The sequence below is a fragment of the Branchiostoma lanceolatum genome, chromosome 14, assembly GCF_035083965.1.
Source record: "Branchiostoma lanceolatum isolate klBraLanc5 chromosome 14, klBraLanc5.hap2, whole genome shotgun sequence".
Taxonomy (NCBI): Eukaryota; Metazoa; Chordata; class Leptocardii; order Amphioxiformes; family Branchiostomatidae; genus Branchiostoma; species Branchiostoma lanceolatum.
The window spans coordinates 18,034,605-18,059,421 of NC_089735.1; the positions used below are offsets into that span (position 1 = coordinate 18,034,605).

Below are 24,817 nucleotides of genomic sequence, written 5' to 3' on the forward strand. Positions count from 1 at the left end.
TAAGGACATCGTTCGGCGCCAGGAGACGTCGACAGGACTAGTAGGCCGAGGGCTGGAGGACGGCCGAAAGGCTGCTACAGTAAACGGCGTCGGGGCCTTTGTGGGAGACTTTGCCTTCTCTTCAGACCTGGGGATCGTCCATCGCCAGGATGACGCGGCCGGTGTTCCCGGGCCGGGGCTGCGGGACTGGCTCCGCTGCTGCCGTGGCGCAACTTCTGGGGGAGTAGCTTTGCGCTGCCAATATGACGGCGTCGATGGCCTAGACGATGGCCAGTATGGAGGCGTGGTGGGCCGTTGGGGAGTCATTGGTGACATAGCCCGTGGCTGCTGCGGCTGACTAGGGCCCATGTACAGGTGTTGGGGCCTCAGCTGTCTAGCTGTACCCGCTGCTGTGGGAACCTGAAACGAATCGTGCTGTTTTTTTAAGTAGTAGCTCTCTTCTAGTGTGACATATGTGGTGATTATGTAAGGAAGTCAGGAATGCACAGTCGTGAGGTAGTCTAATCGCTGTGCTATCGTAAGGTCATACGTTTTGCATGCATATCAGTAGATTGAAGAAAATGAACAGGTAGACTGTGATGAATTGGCACGAGAGAAGAAGAGAAAGAAATCTGACTACACTGGAACGGTTTCGGTTGGTCTAACCAGTCCCTGAGGTGAGTATGAGGATGGACACTAGAGACACAGAGTATAATGTATAGAGGTTGTTAAACGCTGTAAGCAGTTGGTCAGAAACCTTGTTGATCTTGTCTGCAATGTTTATATCTCCTCAACAGTTAAAATATATATACATGGGGTGTATACGAATCTTCTTACTTTACATGTTCGTATGTACTCTTGATTGTAATGGACCTTTAGATATACAGAACTGCTGTAGAAAAGGGTAGCGCTTTATTTCATCCCACAAGATGCAATTCACAAATGTGCAAAAGAAAGACAAGGACATGTTAAAGAAGAACTGGAGCTTCTTATTCATTGTCGTAGCAGTCTTGCTGGTTGGATACCACTAGGTGCTTGAAACTTAACACTTTTTCAAATAGAGTCATGTTCTCATTATTTTTATTATTCTATTCCGTCATATATATGTCGGGTAATTTCATAAACAATCATTCGATCCTTTTATCTGTTTTATTGAGAGATATACGGTCAGAAAAATGTCAAATGCAAAAGAAAAAAGGCAACATTTTAAGGCTACATCTTTATCGCTACCTTGAAAGCTGACTATGCGATATCTAGAACTGCTATGTGGTGGTGGTATTTCTATCAGAACATTATAATTCAGTGGCGCAATCCCTTACAAAATTAATTTTGGTATACTTTCTCTGGTATGATTGAATCTTTCTCTTTTGACAATATAAGTGCAGAAATAGTTGCCTGTGGTATTATATTTGATGAAAAGGTTTTAGGAGGCACTCAAAGCAAGAAGAAAAATAAGTATGTCACGTCGATGTAAGATTGTAAATACGATATAAAACATAATCCATCAAAACAGTTCAACACACTTACGATATGCTTCCAGAACAAATGTAGAAACGAGCAACCTAAAATGCAGTTGCAGCGTAGAATGAAATGAGAAAGAGCACGACTGGCATACAATGGTTAGTCTAAGAGACAAAAATGTATATGATAATGACTATCAATATACAGGGAGTGAGCTGTCAGATATCTACATATTATTGATCAGAGGAACAATGGCACTAAACAGGATCAAGATGACAGTCAGTATGAAGCAGTTCATAATATGTCCTGTAAAAGTAGCCAGAGAATGGCAAAGCTTTGAGAAGCTTTTCAATGATGGCAAGTCTTTCCCTACTGTTATACTAAGATTCATAAGGTAGAAGTATGAGTTTTTAAGATGATGTAAAGTTCAACCTAGCGTTGTACATGAGAAAGTCCATGAAGATGAAATGCAGCTGAGAGGAAGACAGCTAGAGCCCGTTGAGTTGAGAGACAGCACTGAGGCGTGAATGTCAAAGGTCCGATGAGGGGACAGCAAAAAGAGAGAAATAAAGGAGAGTGCTGTCCGTGTTGCTGTCCGGGCTACTGTCCGGGCAGCCAGACGGACGGCTCTTTTCCTGTCACCTTTGAGACCTTGAACAGTTGGCGTGCGGGAGCGCTGCTGGTGGACATGTTAGTGTCGGACTCGTAATCTGCGGCAAGCTGATCGCTCAGGTACCCGCCTCCACTGCTTACCCATCCGCGGGGCTTCGGGTTGAAATCTTTGAACTGCGGCCCGGTCGGTGAAGTAGGCTTCTCAATCATGCCATCTTGGGCTGCCCAGCCGGGGCCGCCCTCCCCACCTAGATCAGTTGGCTGTGCGCCTGGGAATGGCAGGGTGGGATCAAACGGGTCGTACTCCTGCTGGCTACCGGCCGGGACATCCAGCAGAAGCTTATTGCCCCGTATGTGGCTGAAGGCACCCTCAATTTTCCCCGACCCCTCCATGGCAGCTTCCCACGGACTTTTCGGAGGACGTTTGTACGTCACCTGGGACATCATATCCTTCATCTCCTGCACCGTGGGAGTCGACTTCTGTTGCTGCTGCTGCTGGTACTGGTACTGCTGCGCGTTGGGAGACACTTGAGGCTTTGGGGGAGCCTTTTTGACGTTGCTTTCGTCTATGACGTATTTGGACATCCTCTCCATCCTCTTCATGAACATATTGGCTCCTTTGCCCTCTTCGAAGAATGTTGCTTCTGCCAGTCTTCGGGCTGCGTCGTGGGACAGCATTTCGGGCGTCTGATGCGTGCAGCGAGACCTATCCTCCAAATCAACGTTGAAGTTAATTGGCTCTATCTCCGATACGGGGATCCTCTTCGTCGTGTCTTTTTCGGGTAATGCAGCCTCAGGAGGCAGGTTGTAGTACTCACTAATTGATTTCGGATGGAGTCTCTGTTTTTGTTTCTTTTCTTTGTCGGCGGCATTTTCCGGCTCAGGTTTCGGCTCCTTTTGGATCTCAATGTAACTGCGTGTCGGTAGGGCCTGAAGCGTTGGTTTGGATGGCTCCTGAGACGTGAGGGCCGGTGTTGGCTTGACGGTCATGAAATGCTCCGATGCATTTCTTGTTTGCTCCTCTTGTATGTTGAGATAGCTGGGCAGTGGACCTACTCTCGTCGGTCCCACAGCTTTGCCTCCTCTCCCGGGCGCCCCTGGAGAATTATAAGGATAGTCGGAGTCAGTTTCGTCCACGTCATCGTCAGCCGGACCTTCTCGTATCTCCTCCAGCACGAGCTGGTAGAGATCCTCGGGGACGTCCGGCACGTCAACCCCCGGACGGAACTCCTGAGGGGTGGCGTCCCTGGGGTGGACGGCCGGGCCGAAAGGATCGGCCTCCCACTTGTGGGCCTTCAGCCGCCTCTTCCAGAACATCCTGCCGCCTCGCGAGAACCGGTTACGTCGCGACAACAGAGCCCGGGCTAGCCGGTGGCAGATCTTTACCTTATACCTTTCTTCGGGTGGGTAGAGGTCTTCCTCGTCTGATACTTTCAATGGTTCTTCAAGTGTTATAGTGGCAGGGGTTCGGACACCGTATCCGTAAGATTCAGGCTGATTTTGCCATTCTAGATTGACATGCACGGTTCCGTTCATCATTACAGGACCTGTAGCCACTAAGGCAGAGCCAGGTTGTATGTCACCTGTTGGCACAGGCGTTATATCACCTGAAATGGCACAAACAGATGCGCATCAATCCCATGCTGTTCCATGCCTTGGTTGTGAGTGCACCAAGGTGTCAGCCTCATGCATCATGCGATACGCTCATCTTTTATCACCTAGGCTTGTCGGGGGGACGTTTTCTTTTGCAGAAATCTCGTCGGACAAAAGGTTCTTTTCATGAAATCCGAAAGGCCGACTAGACCTGTGATCAAATGTTGCTTGTAAAATATTTGAGATAACGAATGAACTCATGAAATTTCAGTACCGTGCGAACTATTCGAGTTGATTTTGCGCATCATCGAAAGCAGTGATGATGATGATGATCGAAAGCAGTCTGAATGTATCTAAACTGACAGTTCCTGTTCCTGTTCGGAAACAACTTTTTTTCATGACTGTGAACAAGGCCAATGATTGCATGCTTCTATGCTGTCATGCATGCTTTGTGTCTGTTGATTTTTGGATACTGGTCTGTAATTGTTCTGAATGGGCGAGACATTGATTTTGACAGTGACGTTGGATCGAGTCCTACTGACAAGCCAATGCAGCGTGTATATCAGCTGGTATATATGGAGTATTAAGAAAGTATTAGCTTACTTCTATTGAAAAACACTTCATGTCAAGTTTACATGATATGTGAGTGACTGCATCTATTGAATGGTAAACGTGACATAATTTCCAAGAGATCGTAGAATCATGCATATTTGGGTACAAGTTGGAGATTGCATAACGCCAATAAAAAGAACAAAGAAGGAAAAGAGAGTAGAGAACGAAAAAGCACAGTTCAAAGGAAAGCAGGCAGCGGTTTTTTTTACGTATCATAGATAATTCCCATTATTTACTAAAGGTTACGCAAGATGCTTAAATATTATATCACTACAACTACATCACAACATGCATATTAGACACACGAAACACTCTCTCGTAATTATAAGGTTCCGATGAGTTTTTTCTCCTTTCGCCCATCTCGTTTAGGGATAGAGGATGAGCTATTGACGCCCTACCCACCGCGATTGACAAACTCGTCGCGAGGTTTGACCAGAATATGTCGCCAACGAGGCGTTGTCAAATATGTGAAGGCGGATGTTCTGTAAGAGGGCAAGCCAGGTCGCTTACAAATGTAACGGCCCCGGGGGGGTCACATCTCTGCAGGAAAACAGGGGCAGGAAAGGAAGAGAGAACGCCTGCGTATCAATGACAGACTAGAGAGGAAGAAAGGCATCCTAGAAAAGGGCATTTTCACGGCTCGATCACAATCTTCTAAAAATTCACAGGTGGATTTGTAAGTATCACATTTTCTTCGATTAACAAGGCAAGTGGCAAATTTCGGTCGAACCTTCCTCATGTTGAACTGACCCACCTCTGACACGTGACTTCAATGAAATATGACGTCAGGAATTGGTCAAAGGTGAAATGTCACAGACCACCTGGCCTATAGTGATAACCCAATATTTCCCAATAATTGAAAATGCCTTTTTCAGGACGGTACATGTAAAGCTGCCGTTATTCCAACAGATAAGTGTGATTTTAACCGGATAGAAAATGGACACCACATACGAAGAGACAAAAGATTTTGGTCATTTCAATTTAGAACAGGCGGTACAGGTCTGCGACTGAAAACGGAAGCCAAATGTCTGTCCAAAGTGCGGCCATTCTTGACCACCGGTCCACATAAGAGCTGGGTATGGTAGGCCTTATAGTAATGTTTGAATGAAATATTTTTCGGAAAAATAAACCGAATCGCAACGAACGAACAAGTTGCCGAGAATTGAATCATCATATCTGTTGGAATCGCAAAAGGAGGAAAAGCATTAAAAGTTGGCTAGTTTTCTACATGCGAGTTTTAACAGATCTTAGCAAAAGCTATAAATACATAACTCTATAGGAATAGTGCTACGCGTCAGTTGCACCCAGTTCGTTTAGATCTATTTGGCTGTAGAAATTTGACTGCTGCAGTGAGAAAAGCAGATAGACCAGGATAGAATAGAGAAATCAAAACAAAACACGAAGAAGTAAACTTTGCACAACTGGAAGGGCACAGTAATACACAACACTGGAATAGCAACAGTTATAATGCAGAAGACTTTTAAAGAGCAGAAGAGACAGAGAGAAGAATAGATTTTCAGGTCCATCTGATTGTTGCTTGCGTACCTTAACTATCAAGATGTTGTTATAAGAGTCATTCAACTGCAAGGCTATCTGATATACCAGAGTAGTCTTGTGGCACAAACCCCACACATACGACGATCTCACCTGGTTTCTTGAGCGAGGCCGCTGCGGATCTGGCAGATGACGACTGTGCCGAGACCATCTTCGGGCGGGGGTCAAACGAGGCCGGTGAAGCGTGGCCGTCAGTGTCGTTAAAGGACCTCGAAGGGGCTGTCGCCTGTGTAGTACCTGTTGGAGACCAGATCCCGCTGTCTCGCTCGCCGGAGTAGTACCCCTGTGACGATGGAGGCATCTGTGAAGGCCTCCACACGCCGTTAGACGTTGGCTGCGGACCGTGATCTCCTCCTCCGCCGCCGGGGAGAAACGACACAGGTTGGGCTGCTCTTGGTGCCTGCCCACCGCCGCCACCTGGAGACCACACCGCCGGGGCAGGCTGAGGAGACTGCGGTTGAGGAGCTTGCGGGCGCCCGGTCGGAGACCAAGGCTGCTCTCGTACTTCACGTACCTCGTGAGGTCTCCCCTGCACCTCCCCTCCCCCAGGAGACCACGCCTTCGGACCGGACACTGGAGTAGTTCCACTCGGTGACCAAACTGCTCCTGACTTCTCATAGGCTAGCATCTCTCGTTGCTTATCACGATACTGTCCCATGGGCCCCAGCGGAAGATCCATAGTTTGGAAGTCTTCTTGCGTCATTGGCCTTCCAGAAGATGAACCCTCAGACCATGTCTGCGGTTTGAAGTCGAACTTCTTTACTTTGAACATAGGTGCCTTTGGTTTGGCATTCATCATGTTTTCAGCTGCTCGCTCGTCTTCTTCTTTTGGCGGTTCCCAAGTCGCTCCTACGTCGAACACACTGAAGACCTTGTTTGGTGACGCTTCGGTAGGTGTAGTAGGAGTGATAGGGGTCTTAGGCTTGGCTCTTCCAGCAGGGTTCCACGTGTGAGTGGGTGCAGATACCGGTGGTTGACTGTATGGTGCAGGCGGATCAAATGGATACGACCCCGCCGGCTGTTGGGCTGCCGGCTGTGGTGCTGGAACCGGTCCCTGTTTCGGAACGCCGGCCGACCAGGTGTGAGGGGAGCCCGCCTGACGTTCAGGTTGGTACACGGTCGCGGGTTGCTGTCTTATAGGCGTTGGCCTCTGTACCGCTGGTTGGGTAGATGTAACAGCTTGGGGCTCTTGTATCTGTTGCTGCTGCCGAGGGAGGGGGCCTGGGTGACTGTTGATACCGTGGCCTTGTTGAGACTCTAATTTGATGGGCCCTGGAGGCCTAACAGAGCGGAAGGCACTTGATGGTGGTTCTTCTTCTTCAAATGGCTGGTCACCTGGTTGGCCGCTGGTCGGGCTGTAGACTTGTTGGTATTGAGGCTCTACTAAAGCACGGGAGTACGATGGTGGAGGGTTGACGGGAAATTCTTCTTGACTCGGCCTTGCTGCCGTAGGCGGTGGTGCTCTCCTTTGTTTCTCTTCTGGAGAACCAGACTGGCCTAAGCTTCGGATGTCTCCAGGCTGCAGGTAAGAGAATCCTTGTGTCTTTCTTTCCTCTGACTTCTCTTCTTCTGAACGTACACTGCCACTGAAGACACTGACCTGCAATGGGAAGACATTCGGCCGATAAGTGGTAAGCAGTTTTCAAGCTAAACGTATGGCGGCGTGGTTGAGAATATGTTAGGAACGAGCTGCCTCCTGAATCCGATGCATTGGTTTGTACCCCCCCCCCCCCTCGTCCCGAAACATAAGCAGGCGAGAGACATTCCTGGTTATGAAAAAAAAGAAAACTCCAATACCCTATGTCCTACCAACCTGATGGAATTATTTTCGTTAGTTCGTACCTGTCCTAGGCCGTTAACTTTGGAAACGTTCTTGGACTTCCTTTCTAAAGTTGAGTACTCGGACTCGGTCGATCGAACAACTTGCGAGTGTTGGCTCGATGACTCCTCCTTTGCAACCGTGATCGCTGACACTTCTCTCCTGCTCTCACTCTTGACTGAGCTGGCCGAGACTGTGACTGGTTTGATCTGGAGGGTGGACACGTGCTGCTTGTTGTCCTTCTTCGCCACAGAATTGACCTTGATCTCTAGCTTACTCCCAGACTCTTCTTGTTCTGTCGTCTGTCCCGCCGGTTGCGCGTTGTACGTTGGACGTTTTCTGGAGAGAGAGAAACAGAGATGGCATCCATAAGCGGACAAAATGATTGGAAACAGCATGACTAGACATTACGCCTGCACAAATCTTCAATTAAGAAATCGGATCAAGACTTGCAAAACTACCAGCAACTAACTACTTGAAAGCCAAGAGGTAATAAAATGTTGTCTGCTTTTCACACCCCATATTGAACGTAGCAGGCTTGTTTGGTATTCCAGGGTCTTTTAGGGCGAAACCTTCGTCATCAAACATGGGCTAAGCCAATCCTTATACAACAAAACACCCGCGCCTCATATGTCTCCCCTTCAATGACTGAGGCACGAAGGCAATGACTGGATTAGTCACTCTCTAAAATCAGGTTTTACACTATGAATGTAAATAGAAATGTATGATTCATGATAAGAAACGTGATTCATCAAATGCAAACTGTCACGTTATATAGATAACCTGTTATTTCTGACGAATCATCTGTGGACTCCATTCAAGTGATTTTCCTACTCTCTTTTCCTATTTTGGGACAGTTTCAGATGACAATGCAAAATTTACGCCTCGATTGCTGGAAAACGGTACCACATCACTGACTTGTCCTTGCTTAAACAGTTCCTCATAGATACATATAAACTATCACATTATTAGACACAGGGGCCCTCTTCTTATCTGCCCGTACATCTTACCTGAGAACTTCCAATTCCAGTCTATCTGTTGCTCCCTCCACTATTCCCATACAATCCTTGTGCGTGACGTCCTGACACGGAGCCCCGTTCACAGCCAAGACCTCGTCCCCCTCCTGAAGCCCGGAGCCGTGCGCCTTGCTCTTCTTCCGCACCTGCAAGTACATGTGCCACACTCAGTCATCAACAGAGCTGCGCATGCGCACTCAGCCACCATCCAGATTTTACGACAACTAAACGGTTTACGACACAAGATGGCGTCTTTGATTTCATCATGAAATGGTCTGTCTCAGAACCATGATTATTTTGAAAAGTTGAGCAGACGTGTCCTCGAGTCATATAGTTCTATCTTGTCAGCAACTTGAATATGTCATAGTGTAGTAAAATATCACTCGGCGAAAAAAATACTATGTAACTATACCCCAAATCGTTCGTCAACAGTACTGTTAGCAAAATTTAAGCCTTACAAACAACATTTTATGGTACTCTTTAAAACGTCGGTCAATCTATACTAAAGGTTTCCTATTATTTCATGTTGAGCAAAAAATGATATCTGATATATGAGAGGCCCCTGCACCGTGACATCTGTGGTCTAAAAACAGAAGGCGGGCCGGCTGGTTTAGTTTCTATATTAAGATGCTAGTTTCTCTGGAATTTCCGGAACAGTATCACAACTACACTGGCTTTAAGCTAACATACCCAGTAAGTAGCTAAGATGAAGGTTATATTTTTCCGCTCTTAGATTAATCTAATCCATGAAACATGATATTATGCATTTGATTTGTCAAAATCTAACTATACTAAGGTATAACTAGTATCTGGTCATTCTTGGTGAAATTTTTGGTAAAAATACGTGATTTCCAATCAAACTCTAGACACATGACGCATGCGTGTATTACCACCATTTGCAAGTTCTGCGGGTAACTGAACACCTGGACATTATAATATAGCGTTCATTACTCAGAAAGGAATGTCCACAATTATCAATTTCTTCATTCCTGTTTCTGAACTCAGTAGCAGACCTCTTGGACTGTTATAGCACCGTGGGAGATATCACATATCTAAGTACGTCTGAAACAATGCAGATTACGTCATTGCTGTGCCCAGCAGCTGTTGGTTGGAGTTTGCGCAGTGCGATATTTTATGCGGTCACGACCCCTGGCGATTATCTTGCTAGGATTACCAAGACAACAGAACAAGCTTCCTACGATTGATAGAAAACATGCACAGTCGGTTTTTAGGGAGAATCTAAAGGTATTTTACTGTTACCGGAATAGAGTAGGAAATATATCTGCCAGATATATCTTCAGGAGCACACTTAACCTATAAAGCTGCATTCTCCCTTATCTAACGTGATCATACGGCACACACACACACACACACACACACATACACACACACACACACGCACCACATACACACACGCACACACACGCACAAGCACACGCACCACATACACACACGCACACACACGCACAAGCACACGCACACACGCGGCACACACGCGCGCGCGCGCAAAAACACGCACACAAACATACGCACATGCGCACACACACACACACAACGGCCGCACAAACACACGCACACGCACAAGCACACGCACACACCGCGACACACACACGCGCGCGCGCACACAAACACGCACGCGCTCACACACAAACATACGCACATGCGCGCACACACACACAACGGCCGAACACACACACACACACACACACACACACACTTACGTACACACTCACACTCACACACTCACACACACACACACACACATACATACACACAAAAACACTTGTAGACATATAACGTTGTTTCAATAAACGCAACAAGGCCTATCCTTTGCCATCACTGCGCAATGTTTATTTATGTCATGTCTGTCTTGGCGTTGGTCAAAGCATGAGTCATTGCTGCGGAAAAGACCTTTCCCCTTCTTGTAACGCAATATCTGTCGAGTATGCACTAAACACCGTGGGTTTCGAGCGTTAGATTCATTCCCTGCAACAGAAAACCCAATTCGTGCCTACAGCTAGGCTCCTAAAGGGCCTACCCATACCAACCATGCACCCCTCCCACTTCAATATGGTGCGTACTTGAGAGGTCGTTTATCTGTTTGAAGTACAAGCAACGTGCTGTTCAACATCGTCTTAAAAGGAGAAGTAAACAGATTGCAGAGGAATCCTGTGTACGACAAGATAGTTAAGTACCACAGAATTGGGTCGCTAAAGATAAAACTCTACTCGTCTCTAGCATTCGACTATGTTAAATCGTCTCAAAACTAACGTAACACAGAATTAAAGTAGCTCTTGCTCTGCTTTGCGCCGACACTAATTCACCTGTTGACCCGTCTTAATCACTACAATAAAAAATTTAATCCTTCAAGAATGGAGGGAATCTTGACGTTGGTAGGAATTCACCTCAGAAGACGGTCTTCAAGGTAATGACGTAAGACTACTCAACGACATCTATCAACACGAATGCATAAATATGTAAGAAGCTGGCGAATAGCAAAGAACAGGAGACGATAAGAAAGACACGTACGCTAATGCAAGGTGTACAGTTGTCAGAACAGGCGAAACTCCTGTCGTGAAAGATTCACGTCCCTTTCTACAAGTGATACAAGCGAAAAATCGACCACAAAATCTCTACAAAATATCTGACCTGAAAGAAATAACTACGGTGGTCATTTAGAAAAAATCCCCGTCTCACCTGTATGAATTTTTCGCTCTTAAAGACCATTTTCTCCCGTATTCCCCAGGGCACCGACACGACACCACACGTCCACAGAACCTAGTGTCGTCTAGATTGTCAGACTTATAAATAACCGAGACATGTCAAATACAACATGGAGGGGAAACCACAAATGGCGGGGTCTACGTCACCAATCTGTACATGATACACGATTGAAAGGCCTTCATTGTTGGTGTATGCTTATGAATAGTTATTATTGTTGGCTGGGTTTGTATGAGTGGGTTGATCCGTACTTCCGTTTCCGGATGTCAGCATTAGCTACAGGCTAGAATTTCATATTTTGGAGGATTACATTTGAGTCATGTAAAGGGGACGTATCGCGCATGGTGGGCTCCTCCCAGGGCAAACAAAAACTTGGAATTAGAAGTATTCAACTCAAGTAGGTCAGGCAGAATAGACCGACTGCTTCTGTTTATATAGATATGCCAAGCTTCAACGTTTACATAACCTAGGTTCTTAGGGGATTAGGGATTCAACTAAATAGCTGCAAATACGAAATGCGATGAAATACACGAAAGGTGCATATAACGAACATATTCCAAACTTCCACTTCCATCCGTACTCGAGTGCTGTTTTTCGTCTAAGGCATATTCGGGAGGGGGGGGGGGGGTGGTTTATACAAATAGTTATTTGATTATAATGTTTATTCCTATTTCTGTTTTCAGGTCATGATCCGTGACTAGACAACTTGTTATGATCCATATTAAATATTCTGTCCCTCCCTTACCAACCAATTTCTGGAATTTTCGTTTCTAGATTTGGTGCCTCCAATTTGGTCACACTTGACCTTGACCAAAATAAGTACACTTCACCCCCCTGAGGTGAAAGGTTGGCCTCGCCCACCGTTGTTATGGTAACGTGCCTGTCATTGGTGTAGCTTTTCATATGGACATTTGTAAGAAAAATCATATACGGCTGGAAAAGACAGTTTTGAAAGCCGGGAAGTGTCGGTAACAGTTGAAACTAAGGTGAGAGATTAGTGGAGATTCCGTCTCGGCTTGTTTTTGACGTCTTTTTTTAGGCGTTTTTGTCTGGCTTTCTATTTTGTCAGGTTTTCTATACGTTTGGCTTCGCGACATGACTAAACCTGACAAAAAAGAAAGCCCGACAAACACGCCTGAAAATACTTCAAAACCGAGTCGGAATCCAACTTCTGCTTCAAGAGCTCGAGTAAGAGATTACGACATTTTTCTTCGCAAACAAGTATGTGTAAATGGCTACCTACATGTAAGCGGCCATGCGTCATGTATGGAATTCTAGGAGGGCCCATTGCTTACATCAAATTGCTTACAGTAAGTGCGTCTTGTTAATGATCTGACACATAATGCTGATTTGACCTGGCCTGTGCCAGACGACGAGACGCAGGAGTATACAGGGTAACATGACGTCATGGGGGAAGTATGAGGACTGCCTGGGGCTGGGTAAGGTTAATCTCCGCTCTTCAAACAACAAATCCGTCAAGATAATGCCCGAAAGTGACAAGCTACTTAGCACACGTTAGGCTAAGGCAGGGATGCGGAGACCATATGTTGTCCGTATACTGGTTAAACATAGATATAATAGTATATGTCTGTGATCTCTGTATTCCTGGAGGGCTGATAGACTCTAATTTGTTACGATTATGGTGATTAGTGCGTGAAGTACTGGTATGATGAGACAAGTACCCATGGGTATGTAGTTCACGCAACACTTATGTCAATTGGGGGCTTTCCTTTTTACCTCAATGGAAAATGGAGGTATTGTTTTTGGTGTTTCTGTGTACGTGTCTCTGTGTGTGTCTGTTTGTGCATCCGGATATTTGTGATCAGCATAACGATATTTGGTATATGAATCAGGTTGATTCTGGGCCCCCTGGTGTGTGATCTTGTCACTGCAGTAGAATTTCAGGTTTTGCATCTTTTGTCCTGGACTGTCTATGGTCTAGATTTGTTGGTGGCAGATTTTGACGCAAGGTTTGGATTCAGTTTTTGATTTAAGGAAGCGTAGGTTCGGGCCCCTAGCAGCTTGATCTAGAAATTCCGGAGCATTTTTATCTCCATGAAAAATGGAGATATTGTTTTGGGTGTGTGTGTGTGTGTGTGTGTGTGTGTGTGTATGTGTGTATGTGTGTATGTTTGTGTTTCCGCACCACTCCAGTCAGCATAACTCAAGAGCCTCTTGATGGATTACAATGATATTTGGTATGTGGGCAGGTGTTGTGAAGCCAAAATTCAAGGTCGATTTTGGGCCCCCTGGTATGTGACCTTGGTACTGCAGCAGAACTTCAATTTTTATATCTTTCGACCTGGACGTGCTGTGGTCTTAATTTTTGGGTTGCAGATAGCTTGTGATGTAATTATGTAGTGGTGTAGGTTTTGGCCCCCTAGCAGCTTCCTCTGGAACAGCAGTAGCGTTTTTGTGAAAATTTTCTAAGGAGAATAACTGAACAAAGGAACGACGGATTTCCATGATAAATAGTATGCAGGTAGATTAGATAGAGATATACACAATGAAGTGCAAATTATGCTAATGGGGACTTAATTTGCATAGCTAATGAGGAAAATCTATATTTGCAGTGTTTCCCATTATCAGACTCAAATACATGTAACGTATGTAGTTTATTGAAAATGGATCATCAACAGATACCAATTATGCAAATAAATTCCTAATTTGCATAATTAATGCAGATCACAATTTCTCATCTTATTGGAAAATTATAGGACTGTCAATATGATACTTAGTATGCAGGTAGCTTAGATAGAGATGTACACAATGAAGTGCAAATTATGCTAATTGGGACTTAATTTGCATATCTAATGAGGAAAATCTATATTTGCAGTGTTTTCCATCATCAGACTCAAATACATGTAACATATGTAGTTATGGAAAGTGGAGCATCAACAGATACCAATTATGCAAATAAATTCCTAATTTGGGTAATTAATGCAAAACACCATAATTCATCTAATTGGAAAACTATAGAACTGCCAATATCGCAACATGTAAGTTAGATAAAGGTGTTTATGACCAAGCATATATTATGCAAATGTGTAACTTATTTGTATGAATAGACTTGTTCATGGAGATATGAGGTCGTGGAACTCTTGTTGTTTCTGTTCTTTCCAGGAGGATAACTGAAAAAAGGAACAACGGATTTTCACGACATCCGGTAAGTAGGTAGCTTAGAAAGAGATGTACACAATGGAATAAAAATCATGCTAGTGAGGTCTTGATTTGCATAAGCGATGAGTAAAACTATGATTCTAGGGTTTTCCATAATAGGGCTTCAATGCATATGTAACGTATGTAAAAATCGCAGGTGGAACATTCACAGATTATGGAAACTATGCAAATAAGGGTCTTATTTGCATAACGAATGTGAATTTGCCATAATTTTGTGCTAAATGATGGGAATATCGAACTTTTGGGATATGTAAGTTAGTTAAAAGTTAGTTGAATGTGGAAGTCATTTGCATAATTCATGACGTGGAATTCTGCCAACGGAAAGGAATTTCACGTATACATTATACTAATTTATATTGTCTGTACCCTCGTACCCATAATTGTCTATTGGCCTTTCTGCTACCGCCGCGTGACCAGGCAAAACAAAGGAAAGACGTTCTTTTGTGAGAGACATTTGACCGAACCGAACAAGGAACTCTACACATTATTTGCAAGTAGTTCTCGCTGTAAGACAGAAACTTAGCCTCTTCTGAATGGTCTCATTTTACCACCGCCCATCACATCCTATTTCCGATCAGTTGTGGGATATTATCAAGACTCACAGCCGCCGCGGATACAAACAGACGAACGCGTTCTGTCACTTTGACTCCGTCCAAATCTTGTTAAAAACTTCTCCTGCAGTGAAAATACGACATCTTGCCAAAAATTAAGCACCACATCATGTGAGGAAGACAAAGTTGATATCAGGCGTTTCGTGATCCTTGGAAGTGATAACTTGAGAATGAATGCTTTTAAAGTCAAAGGACAAGGATTTTTCATGGCCACCATACAGCTGGAAAGGAAGGAATGCTTCGAATGCCTCTGACCTCGGACGATAGCGTTTTGCTTTGTAAACAAATGAAAATTGTCCGTCTATGGTGTAAACAACGACATTCTAGAGCTGCATGTGTACAAAATTAGCCAGCTGAACGCACAGTAAACACGTTAATTACGAGAAGAAGTCATGACCATGCGACACAGAATATCTGTGTTATTTTGAAAGAACCAAAACAAACTCAAAAGAATTACAGTTCTTACCACCTTAAGCATAGTTGGTGGACTACAAGTCCCTCGAAATCGTTACAGATGCCCAGCACAAAGCTTGTGGGTAATACATACTGTCAGTGTTCATACCGGTCACAATACCGGAATGATCAATTGTTAATCAGAGGGCTTCATCGGATCATGAGAACAAGGCCCGGGGACGTAAGACGTCTGGACAGTGAATGTACACAAAAACGTCCAGGAGTTTATCCGATTCCCTGGGATTGGTCACGTGTCTCTTCTCCTGACGACCACCATGGGTAGTGACTCCTGTGACTCATCATACTTCACGTTTAAAATGATCTCAATGTAAGGTATATAAGACGATGGTCGTAATCACTTTTCTGGTTATTGCTCTGCGCCGTTATCAACTGCATTACAATATTCAGTAGGTGAAAACTCATATGAACGTGCAGAAAAGTTAGCAGCGTGTTTACATCCGGCTAGTGCGTATCTACTGGAACACCAAGATATGCTTAGGTCACATTTCCAAAGCGGGGCCCGGTCGGGCAGCTTACGGGAACGAAAGTATAATATAAAATACAACAAAGGACACAAAACTTAAGCAATTTACTCCTAACTAGAAATTGTGTAATTTCTTGATATACATATTTTATTTTTCGTTTTTGCAAACATCCCGACCGGGCCCCGGCTGGGAAATGTGACCCTAGCAATAAGTGGAGCTTAGTGTGCTTTTTAGATATATAATACAGTTGCGAAAAATTATGAAAAGTTTGTTTTACAGAGTGGGACGAGAGCATTCTACAGCTTCTCGAATCAAAATTATAGAATTTGAACTTGACGTCGAAAAAATAATTAACGCTTTAGCACTCCTCTTCTTCCCACCTCTAGGGTTGAATCAGATACTACTAGAAATCATATGTGCTTCTAGGTCGTTGTGATCACTGTCCGCCCAAGATCATTTTTGCCTTATCAATAATAGCTCTTGTGTGTACAACTGTTAGCACTGGCCTTCTCTATATAGTGTCGCTGCCTACTGTATATCTACGGAGGTCACGGGAGGATGCTTTGCCACCCTCTGACGGAGCTGTTAGGAGTCCTATGGGACCGATGGAATGAGAAATTTATAGCCACCACTTCTCAAACTCCGTATTTGGGTTATCCCAACGTAACGATGTCTGTGGATAAATATAACCACCCTGGTTTATGAGTGGAAAGTAGTGGCAACCGAGGAGATAATGATCTAGATATTAAACAAGTCTGGAAACAGCGCTAAATCTACAGCAACATGTTTTACATCATAGTTAATAACTTACATCCAATATACCAAGAAAGTATTTTCTGGGCGATGGGTGTCCTAAACGAGTTTCATAGATACTCTGACCTATTGACTGTGTTGTCCGTTAAGTGGGGGAATAAACCAGACAACGATCAAATTCCAAACACAATTAGAACCTTCAGATTTATACCCAAAGCCCTACATCATCAATCGTAAACGAAGCCTTCCTGAGATGACTGGAAGGATCGCAAGTCACGGAAAACTCGTCTGCGATGAGTTAGAAGTTGTGGTGAAAACCTACTCAAAGTATTTTCCGTTTTCTGACCGTTTCGTGTGCATCTGTATCAGCAGGTGTTCATATCATCACGTATATCGGGCATTACGTGCGCATATCATCACGTGCAGCTGCTTTGCATAGCGGATTCACTAGTACTTACGTGCACAAAGTATCTATGCGTTTTATCGTCAACATTTCTAAATGGTCTTCTGTTCTTTGAGCTTCGGATACTAAAGGAGAGTGTCGGAACATCTGCAGATACATGGGGGACCCTAAGGCTACTGTCAACTGAGATACAAATGGGACACCAATATGGCGGCAAAGACACTGATGACGTCATGCGAATGCGCTCTATTGGCTGTAACATTGTCATCATGCAGATACAGTTACTGTACGGCCACCACCACACACATAGGCATGGAGGGATGGTAAATATAGTGACGGAAGGACTTTCTGCGCTATCAGACAGTTTGAGACGCACTGAACAAACAAACCCAGAGATATGTACGTGTTGGATTTTAGAGGTTGTCTGGAAACTATTCGAATCCTATAGATGGTTCTATCATCACCAACATTTTATTTTGAGAAAATGATGAAGTAAGTTTTCGAGATACCAGAAAACGTGGTATCACCTGGTGAAATGTTTCCTTATTTCAGAGAAAATATGTTTGTTATGTCTTTCGATGACAAGCATGTGAATTACCTTTGCAGCTAACGTGTATTATGAACGAACGGGAATACATATTGTTCAAATCATACGACTAATGTACAGTAATAATCCTATATTATTAGTTGTACATATTATTTGTACATCTCATTAGTACATAGTGACGATCAAACCCAAGTCGGATGGTTTGAGAACTGCTATAGGAGGAGTCAACAGTGAGAAATATCAAGATATTGTTCACCCTTTGGCTGGATGTGTAGTTGTGTAGTTTTATATGTCTCAAGTTTATCTGATCACCAACAAAGGGGAACTGTCCCCGTCTGTGGCTAAGACGAACCAGAGAACACGGAGTGTTTACACTCTTAAACGAGAAAGGATGTCAGCATCAGCATTAGATTCCCGAAACCTGAGATATGCTGTATTCATTGACACAGTCTAGTGTCTGAGTATTCGAAGTCAAGCGTCAAAATCATGTATCATGTCTGCCTGGCAGCTAATACCGAGGTGCTGTATAACATTATGGCGCGTGAAAAATCGTTTTGGGGTCGAAACTTCTACTAGCTGGGTCAACCCCTCAGTTAAAACTATGAGCAGATATCTGGCTAGTGTAGGTTATCTATTGTTTGTTGACATAACGTAGGGGCGATGTAAAGAAACATGTTATCTGCCTTAAGTAGGCAGCGTAGAATTAGTCATGACACCTAGAAATGGAGACAAATTAGATATAAATGGTACTGAACATGAAAGGAGAGCCCAGCATTCTTCTAACTGGCAACTGATTAAATCCGTATCGTTTTCCTCCATCATGGCATCGGATGAATTACAATGATCACGAAGAAACATGTTGACATGAAAGTTAGACTCCGTGCTGAACGCGAACCGTTTGGTGGCAAAATGTGGCTTCTTATCCTCCAGTTCTGCAACGCTCTGAATCAGAACTTCAAACACGCAGCATGAATAGAAGAACACATTACGACATGGTATGTGACGTTAACTGTGCTTGAGAAAAACAAAAATTCTCATGCATATTGCCATATCAATGAACTCATATTCATATAGAATACTAAATTTCAGATCATATCAATTCGACGAGTTTGTTATTTATTAGTGAAGACGAAACAGAATGATGTAGTATTTTGTAGATCATGATGATGGATAATCAAAACAGGATCTAAGTCAAATATATTCCTAAATACCGGTTTCTTAAGAGGTGATATCTAGGTCCTTGGTATAGAATTTTGCGTTGAATGAAGCAAGGTTATCAGCTAACATTCCAGGTTTATCTTTGGACGTGAACAGCTGTGCCTCCATGTCTAGCTACATCCGGGGACTTTAACCGATAGTCCGCCATCTTGTTTTCTGGGCTTATCAGCAAACATGTCAATTTTGCCACTAGACCAGTATATACGACTGTTCATGTTTGTACCGACGGCTAGGACTATAAACAAAGATATATGGGGAATGTCTTACCCGAATGATATCCTGTTCTTAAATCCACTTTCACCTTCGTCCTAGTTTAAGCAAGTCGGAGGTACATTTATAAAGTAAACCATCACGTCACATTCTGGGATACCTTTTTAACTACATTTTATGACAGATAATATTTCTGTAACAAAAATGTTAGGCAAGTATTTGAAGAAAACAATGAAGCAACTCTACGTTAGATTAACTACAATATTTTACAGATTTTGGTTCACAAATGAACAGTGTCACTAAGTTTTTTTAATCTTCAAGTATATTTTTGCCAAGTTATTAGGAGTCTGAATGTATCTTTATACATCTTGAGCTGGATACTTTCTCACGGTCCTACATCAGCCACGAAGGACTCACGACTCAACACATAGTTATGTCTGACTTGGAAAGAAAGCAAAGAACGCACATCTGATGTTGAACATTTCTCATCCATGGATGAGGTATCACATATCAAAATAATAACAATGATCTATAAATCTTTGAGCTAAAATCCAAGAAAAAGATATGCCTGCATTTTGAAACTGATGCAAAGCAAAATAGAGCTTTGCTGACTCCAAGAGAAGAGGACATTTCTAGAACAAGGTTAGTGGAACGGCCGGTAACGCTGTTGCGTGCACAGGCCAAGGTCACGTGATACCTAAAAGTGAAAGGGTCAGACGGCGTTAACTACTAGTAGACCATATGTCCGGCGCTGGAAATATTCCTGTTACAAAATATTACATAAATGTTACACAGTTCGTCCTACCTCTTGAGATATAATTCTGCGTAATATATGGAAACAGGCAAGAAGCTTAGATTATGCATGCGAAGCTCACGGAATAGTGAGGACGAAGAACTTGTGATTTGTACAGTAATTCACGTGTACAACGTGATTTCCGACAGTTATCTTTATATTAAGCATGGCGATGGTGCTATTCAACACTTTCCCCCAGTCCTCTGTCGTTAAATCGCGTTTATTTTGTGTAGAGTAAGCCCAGTGGCAGTGAAGGGGGCGGAGCTTTGACTGATCCCTGCACAGTGTACCATGTCGTGGTCTTGATAAGTACCACAAGAGGCGTATTCGGTCCCGACCATTTTTGGTCAGCAGCTTTTCGGGCATGCCGTGCTGCTTATCCTCGATCTCTGGCTCAGTGAAGAGAAAAGCCTTCTCGTCCCAACCCCAGACCTCCCACCGTACCCAACATATACATCAGCTTTTCACACTGATGGAAGAAAACTAAGTCCCGACTTGTCACCAGAAAATGTCAACCACGCAAGTTGTCCGTCCAAGTTCCCGCGGATAGCCCCGGGCTTATCGCTCTATAAGGGGATATGTCTTTTTGTAATACGCCTCATGCCCTGTTACTAAGGGCGGGCGGTGGGTTTACGATATCAAGCAGAATGCGGGAAGGCTCGTCTTTTCTCGCGTTAGGCTGGCCAGGACAAGTTACTACCGAGATTATTTTGCCTACACAGACTTGAACATACACATGGAAGAGGACATTCTGCCAAACTAAACAAGAAGAACCACGTCCAAAACGTCGTCTGTATTTCTCACTCCCCCTCCAATATCACCAGTATGCGGGGCCCGTCAGAGATAGTTGTCCGGAATGTGGAGCGTCCGCAACGCTATTTTTTGACGCACAGAGACCGCCGTACCACCTCCACCCCTCCCACAAACACAGCCAAGGCTCTTGGCACCTACCTTGGCGACTTTGAGGGGTTGTTTTACTTCCAGACCTCCACTCAGGCGAAACCCCCAAGGGGGGCCGCCGGTCAGGACAGCGGTCAGCCTCTCCCCCTTCCCCATGACGATGACGGTAGTGGTCTCAGCTACTGGTCGTCAGCACCCGGCATTGCACCACCAGACATGGGCAGAAAAGTATGCCAGGCCGGAATGGCCCTTCCAAAATGCGCATTGGGCGCGCATATGCAATATGTCAATCTTTTCCCGCCGGCGGGGGTGGACGCGGAATGGTACCGTCCAACGCGCGCCCCTCTGGTTTGAGACACGTGGGCCGTACTGGTCTTTTTAGAACATCAGACAAAACAAGGCAAGATTAGGAAACAACATTTATACAAGACTGTCAATCACTTAATTTTCTACACCAAGACCTCAATCTTATTACAAGAATAATACACCTCCTTTGTAAGCTGATAGAAAGTTCTTTCTTCGGGCTTTTAAGGTCCTTGAAAGTTGTCCTTCGCCCGAAGGCGCTCCTTAAGGTTCTGAAGAAGACCCATGACCCAGGAATGTTAAACAAATAGTACAAGGAGTCCGACACCGTACTGTCAATATGAACAATATCACATAACCCACATCTTTGACATACGAACATTTGAAGAACTATAAATGTGTATTTTCTGTATCATTGGTTTGAAACATAATCCATAAAGGCATGTTTGGCAGAGAATGTCTGACAGTATTTGATGACCAAAACAGCCTTCATCTGCAGATGTTCTGTAGCCGAACAACCGCTGAGGTACTGAAAACACGTAGCATTTGTATACTCTCCAAGCAGAGGTTCGGCTCAGACTTGTTTTTGACGTCTTTTTAGGTGTTTTTGTCGGGCTTTCTATTTTGTCCCGTTTGGCCGGTTGACTTAAAAAAACGGGAAAAAATAGAAATCCCGACAAAAACGCATAAAAAGACGTAAAAAACAAGCCATTGCCGAACCTCTGCTAGAGAGTAGTATTAGTATACTTCTTGATCTGTCGTCCAAGGGACAAATACAGTACTATACATAGTACAAATACTACAGTACTCCATATATTGTGTATGTCCATTCATTTAGTGGCATACTACGCTAGATTCCATAACATAGTCCTTCAACTCGCCTGTATCGACGCCATGTTCTCCTAACCCTATAGCTAGTTGGCAGCATGGTCAAAACGAGCGGAAACAAACTCGGCGTGTTTGGGAACACACTAATGGGGATGTTTAGACCACAAACTGTCAGTCACTCCGGCGCGTGTCAATAAAGCACGGCGATTCGACGAACAAGATGGAGGCACTGTGAGCTTGTGCAATGTGCTTCTCTCGGAAAAACACCAGCGCGAAAGTTACCCCATTTTGCCAAGTACATGACATTATTATCTACATAAAAATAGAGGAAATATTTTTCAATAAGGAAGGAGAGGGAAGGGCTCCACCTTTCAATATTGTGCCCTAGATACAGTGAACATCATCACACTACCCCTGGGCCCTGCAGCCTTAAAAGGACTATGGGACTTCTTTTTTCTCTCAATGTAATTACAAAAGCAACCTTGACCGCCAGCCATATAGAGACGATTCTAAGTCTCTTGCCACACTGTCCAGTGTGATGAGTACTGTTCTAATATGGCACACAGAACATAACACATGTAAGCTGTGTAGTATAAATGATCAACGGCTTTTACTGTGTTGGATCTATCCACGCATCTATGAACCTTCCTGAGAGAGTAAGCCCGCCTGTCATAGACCACAGTCGGCCATGACTAGAAGTCCTTCTGACGAGGTTTGCACCTTGAGTTTACACTTTGAGTAAGTGCTTTTTCTTCTCTTTCGCCACCGTGGCGCGATCACAAGGACAGTGTGAGATGACAGATTTCCCGCCGTGACAGTCGACCTTAAACAGTTTGGAAGCTGATAAAGTCGCCAAGGACTGTTTGAAGCTCGCAGCGGTACGAAACGAGTCATTTGGAGAGGAAATGTTGCGTGTGGATGCGTTCACAAGCCTGGTCGTGATGACAGAGCGCAGAGCTCGCGGGAACACAGGATGTCGGTCAGCGTGAGTGAGAAGGTTGGAGTAAATGAAAATAAAAATAAAGAGGGACGAAATGAATAGGGAAACAGACTGACAGTAGGCATATGAGAAAGACAAGGAAAATTTGGTATGCGATGTTTTATACGGACAATTCAATTTATAGGAACGCGTTTGCACTTTCCAAGAATGTTATAATTTCCTTCCACCTTCTAATAACAGAATAGCATTGTACATAGGACAACTATGTGACTGCAAGTGTCTTTAAGCCGGCGTCACAATTCATGCGAGCATCGGCCGATTTTGTAGATCGCCGGAAACTCGCCGAATTTCAAATTCGCCCGAGCGTCGACCGTATTTTTCACTGAAAACCTGCCCCGTCACAAATTGAACAGAGCTCGGGCGACGTCCGTCGAACGCTAATAATCATAAATCCCACATAATACGGTACCATCTCTTGGACACGGACGAAGTCAGAATCAAATGGCCTGGTAACAATCTCAAATTTGGACCAACTTTACTTTCTGAGTTGTGGCAAATCTGTAGGGCACAAGTGAAGTAGGTGGGCACACTGAAAATAATCACATAAAGAGGAATTTTGTTATAGACCAATCAAAATACAAGTGCAGGAGCCACAAAGTCAACAGATCAGTCGTTTAACCCCGATCCAAAAATTTTCACCAAATAGAAATCGACCGAAGCTCGGGCGAACGCCGTCCGAGCTTCGACCGACCGTTGACAAGCCTATCGACGCCCTGCCGACGCCTGGGCGTGCCTCGGCAGACAAACATAGATCTATTATGACTCAGTGAACTTTCAACTAGTCATTTTGTGGAGAAAAAAGTCAGGAAGTGAAGTCAAAGCTCAAAAGTCAAGCCCCAGTTCATTAATATACAAATTGAAACATCCAAACCAATACCAAAATGGAAACAAGAAGCATTGTCTTCGGTGTCAACATTTTATTTATAATTTTTTTTTTTTTAATGAACATTTAACTTTGCATTGAATTGTCTTTCATTAGAAAAGTTTGGCAGCATTCTTCGACAAGTTGAAATTAGTATTAGTTAATATTGCAGTATCATTTATCATCTTATGTTATAAACCAAACTGTCGTTTCCTTTTATCTATAAACAAGAAGGAGTTCGGCCGAGGCCCGTCCAAGCTCCCATCAACACCTGCACAACGCTCGCCCGAAGCACGCCTTACTTTTCATGAGTCGGCCGGAACACTGACGACGGTCGTCCGATTATTGTTCAAGGCCCGTGCGAGGCTCGCACGAGGCCGAAGAGTTCGGGCGACCTCCGACCGACCAAAAATCGGGTCTAAAATCCTCGGATGCCCGCCCGAATATTGGCCGAGCGCTGGGCGTTGCTCGGGCGAGCTACGGGCAAACTGTTGACGAGCTGTGCGAGTTCAAAAATCGTCGCCGAGGCCTCGCTGAATTTAAGCGCAGCTTCCAGTGACACGCGAACGTCGGCCGAGCTCCGAAAATTCGCCCGAAGCCCGTAGAATCGACAGGACGTCGGTCGTACTTCGCCCGAAAATCGCCATTTGGAGCTCGCCGACAAGTCGGCCGAGCTAATTTCTTGATTTGTGACGGGGGCTTTAGGAACATTGACTTTGTGTTCTGTATAGATATTCTGAAGTGGTCTGAAGAAAAAATGAATCTCGGCACACACATCAACTTCGAATTACTATCAGTACACCAGCCGCACTCAGTCTCCACATTGGTTCAAAACAAGGCACGTTTAAGAACTGTCCGTGGTGTGCGTCGCTACCTCTACCTAAAGCTCCGTTAACACACATTC

General features: G+C 44.3%; 1 protein-coding gene across 1 annotated transcript; it reads right to left on the reverse strand.

The window, feature by feature from the left end:
* Nucleotides 1–947: 947 nt before the first annotated feature.
* LOC136448796 (uncharacterized) lies at nucleotides 948–21,201 on the reverse strand. The gene is made up of 6 exons (XM_066448442.1): nucleotides 20,972–21,201; nucleotides 8,641–8,792; nucleotides 7,654–7,969; nucleotides 5,905–7,411; nucleotides 4,660–4,788; nucleotides 948–3,659 (listed from the first exon to the last, which is right to left on the reverse strand). Exons 1-6 carry the CDS (start codon nucleotides 21,074–21,076, stop codon nucleotides 2,041–2,043), a joined length of 3,828 nt encoding a protein of 1,275 aa, XP_066304539.1. The 5' UTR covers nucleotides 21,077–21,201; the 3' UTR covers nucleotides 948–2,040.
* Between the last annotated feature and the right edge of the window lie 3,616 nt (nucleotides 21,202–24,817).

Excerpts from the sequence above, each read along its gene's own strand:
- LOC136448796 (XM_066448442.1), bottom strand. The coding sequence starts at position 21,076 with ATGGGGAAGGGGGAGAGGCTGACCGCTGTCCTGACCGGCGGCCCCCCT. Across the intron at positions 8,793-20,971 it reads AACCCCTCAAAGTCGCCAAG|GTGCGGAAGAAGAGCAAGGC; the intron begins GTAGGTGCCAAG and ends ATGTACTTGCAG. Across the intron at positions 7,970-8,640 it reads CTGGAATTGGAAGTTCTCAG|AAAACGTCCAACGTACAACG; the intron begins GTAAGATGTACG and ends CTCTCTCTCCAG.